This window comes from Dreissena polymorpha, chromosome 13 (assembly GCF_020536995.1).
Source record: "Dreissena polymorpha isolate Duluth1 chromosome 13, UMN_Dpol_1.0, whole genome shotgun sequence".
In the NCBI taxonomy this organism is placed as follows: domain Eukaryota; kingdom Metazoa; phylum Mollusca; class Bivalvia; order Myida; family Dreissenidae; genus Dreissena; species Dreissena polymorpha.
Genome location: NC_068367.1, coordinates 21,418,263 through 21,427,722, shown reverse-complemented (window position 1 = coordinate 21,427,722; position 9,460 = coordinate 21,418,263). Strand labels below are relative to the sequence as shown.

General features: G+C 34.3%; 2 protein-coding genes and 1 long non-coding RNA gene across 3 annotated transcripts in view; all 3 read left to right on the top strand.

Moving 5' to 3' along the window:
• LOC127855047 (uncharacterized) overlaps positions 1-9,460 on the top strand; it is a gene marked incomplete in the record, with an annotated part of 514,210 nt that overhangs the window by 219,383 nt on the left and 285,367 nt on the right.
• On the top strand, positions 64-1,155 carry LOC127855059 (uncharacterized). The gene is made up of 3 exons (XR_008037335.1): positions 64-108; positions 546-670; positions 993-1,155. It is a non-coding gene; the product is annotated as an uncharacterized LOC127855059 (long non-coding RNA).
• LOC127855051 (tyrosine-protein kinase Fer-like) lies at positions 3,847-5,823 on the top strand. The gene is made up of 5 exons (XM_052390391.1): positions 3,847-4,133; positions 4,514-4,636; positions 4,818-4,932; positions 5,166-5,259; positions 5,635-5,823. Exons 1-5 carry the CDS (start codon positions 4,026-4,028, stop codon positions 5,765-5,767), a joined length of 573 nt encoding a protein of 190 aa, XP_052246351.1. The 5' UTR covers positions 3,847-4,025; the 3' UTR covers positions 5,768-5,823.

The following is a 9,460-nucleotide window of genomic DNA, read 5'->3' as shown; positions in this document are numbered from 1 at the left end:
CATAATGAGATAAACATTCATTGCAAAATAGTATAGTCCATTAATTTAATTCAAACTCTTACGCATTACAGATTGGTCAAATAAACAGCCTACAAGGTCTGGAGAAATGTGAGTGTCTTATTTGCTAAACCATCCATGTTAAGATGCATTTGGTGCAATTCCGAACGATAATAAATCTTATAACTTTTAATTGTTAATATAGGATAAGAAGACACCTTATGTGTATTGATGATATGATTTGATCAAATGAAAAAACATACGTTATAAAATAAATGCATGTTTGAGAGTATGAATATTGTGTTTCATAAATTATAAATGTAAAATAACTACGTTCATTTTATTTTATATTAATTTGACTGATAGAGTTTAAAAAAATCTCCAGACAACGGCCCACAGAACCTGCGTTACAAATTGCAAAAATACATAAAAAATGCATGTTTGAAAGCTATGACTATTGTGTTTTATTAATTTTGAATGTTAAATAACTACATTCGTTTTATATGATATTAATTTGACTGATAGAGTTTTAAAAACAATTTCTCCAGACAACGGCCCACATAACCTGCGTGTGGTAAACAATTCACCGACTGGTTTCAGACTAGAATGGGACCTGCCTAAACGGGAATCCTGCTATGGAAGGGCGGACATTCTGATAATTTTGTCGCACAGGGTAATTCGATGCACCATTAACAATTGATATATGCAAGGCAGCACACGCCATGCCAACATATCTGTAATATAGTGTCACCTGCAAAACAAATATTGTTTTAATGTGTACCTTTTTAGAAGATAATGCAATACAAATGGATTGCTAGTTGTTTAATTTTAAAGCTGTATTATATAAACCAACAGAGCGTGTGGATGTTTTCATATTTAAAATGCTTGAACAATCAATTATTTTAAGGTTCTAGTTGTTATCAAACCACTTTCCTTCCTTATACCCCTTCCATAGCAACACAATAATGACACAACATTGTGACAATCGATTACAGAACGCAAATGGCCAAGAAGTCCTGACCACGTTCTATACGCGGGGCACAAGCACGTTTTTTCGACATTCTGGGTCTCGACCCGGTGACTGAGTATAATCTTGGGCTGAACATTCAATCACCAGGAGGCAATGTTCAGGAAACGGAATTAGCAGTTACCACAAGAAAACAGGTGTGTTTCTAAGACAATCTACTCACTGAAGGTTTACTATAGATTGAAAATGCGTCGTCAAATAAAGTTTCGATATACTTTCAAATAAATCGTTCATTATTTAAGCCATTCTAATCCCCAGAATATCAAAGTCAACTTGAATGGAGTGAGCAATGTATATGAGAGTTTTTTATCCACTTAAAATCGTTTTTATTATTCCTAAATCTATCGCTATTTCAGAGAATCAAGCGAGCGCTGGCGCCTCCACTGGTGCTATCGTTGGAGTTGTTGTAGGTAAGGATGGCGTGTGGCATATTCTACTAAAAGAATTTGCTTAAATGAAAGCATATTAATCATGCGTATAAATTCCACAACGTATCATTAACTGCATGAGTAGTACAAGATTAATCGAAAAAAAACATTGATTGTATATTTTGTTTTAATTTAATTAATTTGTCAGTAAGTGTTTTATATTGTATGAATTTATAACACAGGCGTATTGGCTGTTGTTGCTATCGTTTGTTGGTGATGGTGATTCTCATCCGCCGCGGAGTGATCCGACCTGCTGAACGCGCACGAAAGATTGGTAGAAGGATAACGCAGAGGGTTCGTCATAGCCGTATGTTCGGAGGCAAGGCACAAAGTAACCCGTCCTACAATGTGGGTATATTCAATGAAGTAAAAAAAGTAATGTAGTAATGTAGTACTGTTATGTATTGCATATTGATTATTAACAATAATGTTTATATCCTTTTATTACATACATGCTGTTCGAAAGATATTTCAGGTATATATAAAACGATTATGTATATTATAGAATGCAGTAATTCATAGGTTTTAGTGTGATAATGTATCTGACTGACACCCATTTATATATCAGAACCGTTGAGCAAAGTCAATTGCCTACGAGGAAACTATACCTGTACGGTGGTATGAACGCGTATGCCTCCAGTCGATCCTTAGACGCACTGATATGTATTCGAGTCGCTAATCAAGTCCGGGCACTTTGCTAACATTTACAAAGCCAGGTACCAGGAAATACTGTGGTGGCTAAAATACTCAAAGGTATGCCAATTTTTCATTTACGGATGTTGTTTAAGCTGTTGTCAAATAACCATAACCGTGGAACAACTGAAACGTAAGTGGTTACAGTGGCGTTGTCATTGTTAGTAGGTCATGAACCAGAACCATACAAAGCTGGTAAACTCTCAGAAGTAAGAACCATTACATAGTTACATTACTAAAATGGATCAATTACATTGCTAAAATATAAATAATGTTATTATGTATCGGATTACTGTGCATCCATTGGGGATTTAAACACTTTCAATCAGCAGAAAATGTTCACCACCGGGCAATACGGTACTTTTAGCGTTACTAGATGAAATTGGATGATTACCGAGCATTTACCGTAGATGGCTTGCAATGCTTAGGTGTTGGAGAAGACTTGTAAACTTTGCGAAAAAAAATAACCAAACGAGCATTTGATAGGGATTACAGTTCATCAAATAATAATAACTGGTGCAGTGATTTTAAAATGGTAATGGCTAGACTTAACCTTACGGATTATATAACCGTAAACGCCCCCATTCCAATGGATTTAGATAAAGAAAGCATGCCTCAGTTTTATTCAATAATTTGGTCTAGAGACTATGAACATGTTTCAAAGTTAAGAACATATTGAACCTTCAAAACTGAATTTGTCTGTGAAGAAAATCTTACACACTGAAATTAAAAAGAAATGAACGCGCTTTATTTGCGCAATTCAGAACCGGAATTCTGCCACTAAGGGTCGAGGACCGGAAGGTATATGTGTGAAGACCCCGAGCAAACACGGTGTAGGTTGTGTAATAGTGGACTGGTCGAAGATGAACATCATTTTCTTGTTAAATGTGCTCTTTATGAAAATACAAGATCAGTTATATTTGGGAATATTTTTAACTCTGAAGAATATACTACATGCCAATCAAATAAAGATTAATTAATTCTCTTGGTTAAATGTCATCCTAGAAAGTGTGCGAAATTTGTTGTTAATGCTTATTATATACTTATATAACATACTGCATGTTATATAAGTAAAATATATGTTGTATGCTGTTGTGTCAGTTTAAGCTTTAAAGTAATATAATTATGTAAATGAATTTCTAAGTATATACTATATACATCAGAAATATGACTTCTTAATTGAATAATTTTCCTACTACTGAAATTATTCTTATATTGATCTAACTTGGATAAAACCTGAATTTATTATTTATATTGTGTTCATTTAACTCAGTATGTTGCTAAAATAGTTTATTGTCCATTTGTATAATAATGATCACGTTATATTTTACACTGTTGTTAAGGTGACTTATAGGCCTATTAGGCCGAGTGTTCTTTTATGCATTGTATATATGTCTGTTAATACCTTGTACGTAAACACACGCCACTATAATAATAGATTATCTTATCTGATCTTATCTGATATTATGTAGCTTTTCTCTCGATATAGAAAACTACGCCACAAAAGACGAGTTCCTAATGAAGGCAAAGATCAACTTTTCATCAGAGAAGGTTGGAGACAATCCAAACGTATTGAAATCGATGACACTAACAGTTAGTCGCTATTAAAAGTTAAACCATTTGCTTTGATTTTCTAGACTTACACATCCGTTTGTTATTTCAAGGATATAATAATATCCCCTATATTGTTTCGTTTAAATATTTCGTTCTGTCATTGCTGTTGAAGGTAAAATAACCCAACTCTTTAGATTGATTTACACATTCGTAGACATGTCCTCACGTTAATACCAAATGCCGTATGCTTAACAGCTTTATAACATTCATGCCTTTAAGTGGGACCTTTTATCCTCTATGGATACTGCGAGAACGGTACGTTGAAGATGTACCTGGTTCAGCACAAGTCCAACGTTACCATGGAGATCCAGGAGACGCTCTTCCGCATAGGACTTGACATCGCCAAGGGCATGGAGTACTTAGCTGGGAAAGGGGTAATGCAAGGATATGTAGTACACGTCTTGTACGTAACTCAAATCACGATGTTAAGTGGAGTCTTATAAATGCGATAAAGGCAACAATATAACTTATATTGACGTTACTCTTAATTCGATAACAAATTTCGTGTAATGCATATAAGATTGTGAGACTTAATTAGTTAGTTTATTTATAGGCATTTCTACCGAACTGTTATAACACATGTATATGGGTTAGGAGGTATACCTTTGGCTCAGTCATTTCACGAAACAGTGTCGCTAATTAATGTGACTAATTTACAGCAAATTACAACTAACAAATTATATTCTAATATACAAACTTAAAATATCCGACAAAAGTCGAACATTACATTACTAATAGTGTGTACTGTTTAAAGATAACTCACCGACGGCTGGCGGCACGTAACATCTTGTCGACATTCTTGAACGAGGTTAAGATATACGGATTCGGACCTCAACCAGAAGAAGAGGGTGACGCGGATGCAGGGAGCGGCATGAAGGTATAAACGAATATGAAACAATCATGACAAACAATTCAATGAACATTATTTTATATTCCGATACTCTTATTCCATGAGCGTGTAAACCTCAATTTTGTTTTGTAAAGTTGCCTTTGTGTTATGATTTTTATGTTCAATTATTTTTGTTTAAAAAGCTTTTATTTTTTTTATTTCATCACAGGAGAGAATTCCAATTAAGTGGATGGCGCCGGAGTGTATGTCGTCAACGAAAAATGCAGACAAGGAAAGTGACGTGTGGTCGTTTGGCGTGGCCTCTGGGAAATGTTTTTCTCTTGGTAAAGCAACTAACTGATAATAAAACCATATTTACCATAACATGTGTTTAGATATATATTTTGTTGAAAAACTATTCATGTATTTGTTCACACAATTCATTTACTTGCGAAAAATCATTACAAGAAGAGCGACTGATAATGTAGAACAACGATTTATAAATTATACTTTGGGAGTGCTGATTGCTACAACGTTTTTGGTAAAAATGGTTAATTATCTTATGTTTCGCAATCAGGCGAGACCCCGTACGAGAACGTGAGAAGCCGAGACCTGCCAGACAGACTGAAGAAAAATGTTCGTTTGCAGAAACCGGAACAGTGTGATGACGTGTATGTACATCGATATTATTGTTTCAGTATGTTCTTTGATGTATGTTTTGTTAGAATGCATGTGTGTTATATAGTATTTAAAAAAGTTTTCTTCATTTGGTAGTTTACTAAGGCAAGTTGCATAAAGAGTAATTAACTGGCTTCCTTACTATAAGCGTTGTTAGAGTCATCTTGTTTGTATGTTAAGTTTTGCGTATTGTGTAATTTTGTTATATTTTTATTGAGGCGTAATGGAAAATTCCCTATAATTGGTTCTTTGATTACACATGCTGTACGGATTAATGATAATACCATCCGTATTCGTTTTTTAATGCTGCTTACATGTCGGTAAAACAGCATTAACGACCATAATAGTTTGATTCTCTTGTTTTTCAGATGGTACGGCGTGATGACCAAATGCTGGGATTATCAGCCAAAGAAGCACCCGACGTTTGCTGCAATCAGAAACGAGCTGGACACAATGTTTGTTGCCTCCCCTGGCGATGACTACTACTATTATACACGCTAGAAGAGTTATTATTACTTCTACAGACTCAAACAGTAATGTTATCACGCATGTTATCAAATACCAGAGTTTAAAAAGACAGTAAAGAAGAAACGTTGTTTGAAAATATAAGCCAATCATATTTTCTCGTTCTTAAGGCCTTGTATGTGATAGCTTCTTTGTGCATGCGATGTCGGTAATTATGTAACTATTGTTAAAATGAAAACGGCTTTGAATGTGGGTATTTTGTTACAGCTTAGCTACATACTTGAAAGCTTTCGATTTATCAATTTAACGTCAGCATTCTTTTATATGTTCTTTTTAAACGTTTTTTGAATACGTTAACTTGATTGTTTATATAAGTTTACTAATCGTGGTACATTGCGCTAAGATCTTGGTATTGGTGAAGATAACTATACAAACACATTCGATGAGGAGTCATTTTGATATTTTTTTTTTTGTACTATAGCATTTCAAAATCATAGTAAACAGTTGGATTAGTATGGCCTTTTAATCCCTATAATAGGGATCGGTATTTCTTTAGGTGATTAAGAAGAGTACTTTTGTGTAATTAAATTCAGTATTGTGTGAAAAGAGGTTATATTTGACCAGAAGGGCTTAAATTAAAAAGATGAACATTGTTATCGTGACCATCAACATTTAGAAAAACAACAACTAAAATATAGCAACTGTCATATAAATGAATATTTATGAAACCTCTTAACGGTAAGTAAATAGTAACACATTTATGTGACGCTAAAGAACTAGTGCTTAGATTTAATAGCTGAAGTTTTATGTTTCAGTTAAGTAATACCACTTTTATAAGACTCCGCCTTTCATGTTCGCCAAAAAGATCATGTTGCACTTAAAATATTTACGCTGCGCTACTATTTGTATATAAAACTAAAATGTTAATGTTAAGAAACGTTTGTATTTCACTGAAACATACACTAAACATAATACGTTAATGTAAATGTACAATATATATATTTCACTGTTACCTTTATTCATAACTATTATTTACAAATATGGATTTATTTCAGCTCCATTTGAGTTTAGCTAGATGTCACATATGTCTGCACTTTCTAAATGTAACATTTTATCACTGTATTACTAAATTTACTTTATAGTCCTGTAGCTTAACTGCTGGCTTAGATTATATAATATTCAGCTGTTTAATTAACATATATGTCTTATTGTGATTTAAATGGTCACTATAATACAATATCTAACAGAAATAGGAAGTTTTTATTCGATTTAGTGCACGTCAAGTGCTGTTTCTGTCTCGCCGTTCAAACGACGAACATTGGCGATGCTTTTTAAAATGTTAAAAATTATCATCAATAAATAACATTTTAGGCAATCACATCATTCTCTCACAGCGTTGTGAAGTTTTTGCTGGCGACTACAGAGCGCGACTCGGCGTTTTGCATATTTTGAACGCCCCGAGAAAGTCGCGGTAATGCCAGCCCAGTTTTACTGTCCGGTAAGAGACAACAAACATATCGACGTTCTTAGCTCGAATATCGGACTTGTATATACCTTTTTTTATCGTAGGAATTTCGGCAAAAGTCGATGGAACAGTTTGTATGTTTTGATACGATGATCGTTATAAACCTTCATACCAAGGGCAAATGACCCCCATAACATTTCAACACCTACACTGCGGCGCCAAATAGTTGACTTAAACAGAAATACAACATACGTCTTCCAGTTTCACTTGATAATTTATGGTTAACATAGCATTGTTGTTTTTACTAAATTGGTGTTATAATTAAAATTTGGCATAGACTATTGTTTTAAAAGTTTTTCTTTAGAGTGAACACTGACTTAATTTAGTTTCAGACCAGTTTGTATAGACCAATCAATTAGCATGTGTTAATATATATTTGCTACAGGAGGGCTGGAACGGTGTAGAAATCGTAAAATATGGTTTGTTCTGACATAACATGTGAAGAAAAAACAAAGTCATATATAATACGTGTATAAAGGGTTTCAAAACAAAAAAGTTTCAATCAGCCACCAATCGAAGTCCAAATTTATTGCCATAGGCTAATCCAACTATACAACATTGATATGTAAACGTTGCTAAATTATTGCATTATCAATAAACAATAACAACATTGTACCTGCTACATTATCAATTGTGTTGAAGAAAGTAAATACCACAAAATTGCCGTTATATGTTAGTCGTCGAGAAGTCTTCGAAAAATACATACATTCATTCACGACGTGCAGGCTTAGTTATAACAATTGTGTTGCACTTTGAATATGATAATGAGAATGTTGAGAAACTTAACGACTTCACATGGACTTCCAAGTGAGAACGAACATATATTCTAGGGGATGTTGAGGCAAATATACGCAGTTTTCAATCGACATCAACAGATGTCAGCCCTGCTATCAACTCACAGGAGACGAAAATTGCATCATCCAATAGTTTAATTATTTTTGTAAGAAGTTATTATCTACATATGAGCACCCAGTTGTGGGACCAGCTGTAGTAAGCATTGGTACCAACATGTTCTTTCCATAGAAAAATCAACCAAACGTTAATATATAAATTGTCTGGATTTGAACGCATTGATTGACCAATGAAGGCAATAATGACGGTTATTTCGATTGATATATAAATAGGTATAAAAATATGCATAATCGCTGTTATTATTTCTATATGTTAAATGAAATATTGTAGACTAGTGAAGCGCTCTTCAATATTTATGTTACTTCACTGCATTGACGTTATCATTATGCGTATGAAGCTAAACTTCATGAACATTATATTCATGACGATTTCACTACCTTTTTTATTTGCCTGCGCCATCAAAAATGTTTCCCCTTGACATCCATTAACACGTTTTAAAATAATGAGCTAGCATCAGAACAACATCTTTGTGCTGATCAAAATGTTAAAAATTGCTTTTTATAAAGTAATCTTAGTATTTACAAGTAAATATCTTTTTAGGCGTATACGTTTTGTATTCTTAGGTCGATTTGCGTTCAAAAGCCGATTACGCAACATATATAAACCTCACCTTCAATGCGTATCTAGATAAAAAATTTCGGCAATGCAATACCATAACCATTTTTTTCTGGCTTCAGCCATCTGCAATCCTTACTGCGAAAATCGCGAGATATGTTCGTACAAATGCAATTGTCCGTCCACCTCTCGCGGGCCCTACTGTAGAACAGGATTATGATTTCGGCAAAATATATTTCAGCTGTTGTGCGTTGATACGATTATTAACCCCAAAACAACGATTTTTTGTAAGTGATGTTGTTTGTGATCTTTTAATACTAACGGCGTTAATTATAACGATTTTTTCTCAAGTAACGTGCTCCTACCAGCGTCGTTGTTTCCCTGGTAAATGGTTGGGTGACGCCGCGTGAAACTGTTCCTAGGGATTTTCATCCATCAATACCTACGACGGCTGCATCAACTGTAAGATCAAATAATATGTTAAGGAAACTATTTTCACAAATCTGGGTAAACGGAGTTTCCAACCTCGCCAGAATGGTATTGTGACCACCAACCTTACTCATGTTTTGCATGTATTGAACAACGGTAGCCTTGGTGGAAAGCGCGGGTACTAACCAATGAGCATATCGGACAGGCGCAAACCACAAATGATACCGTTATATTAAATATGCCTGTACCTCTCCGCACTTTAATCGAAAGAATGTTTTAAAATAAGAGATCCTATTTCTCTTTCGGTT

Bases quoted from the DNA above. Each gene is read 5' to 3' on its own strand.
- LOC127855051 (XM_052390391.1), top strand. From the start codon at position 4,026: ATGTACCTGGTTCAGCACAAGTCCAACGTTACCATGGAGATCCAGGAG. The intron at 4,134-4,513 runs GTAATGCAAGGA...TACTGTTTAAAG, and splicing joins AGTACTTAGCTGGGAAAGGG to ATAACTCACCGACGGCTGGC. The intron at 4,933-5,165 runs GTAAAGCAACTA...TTTCGCAATCAG, and splicing joins TGGGAAATGTTTTTCTCTTG to GCGAGACCCCGTACGAGAAC.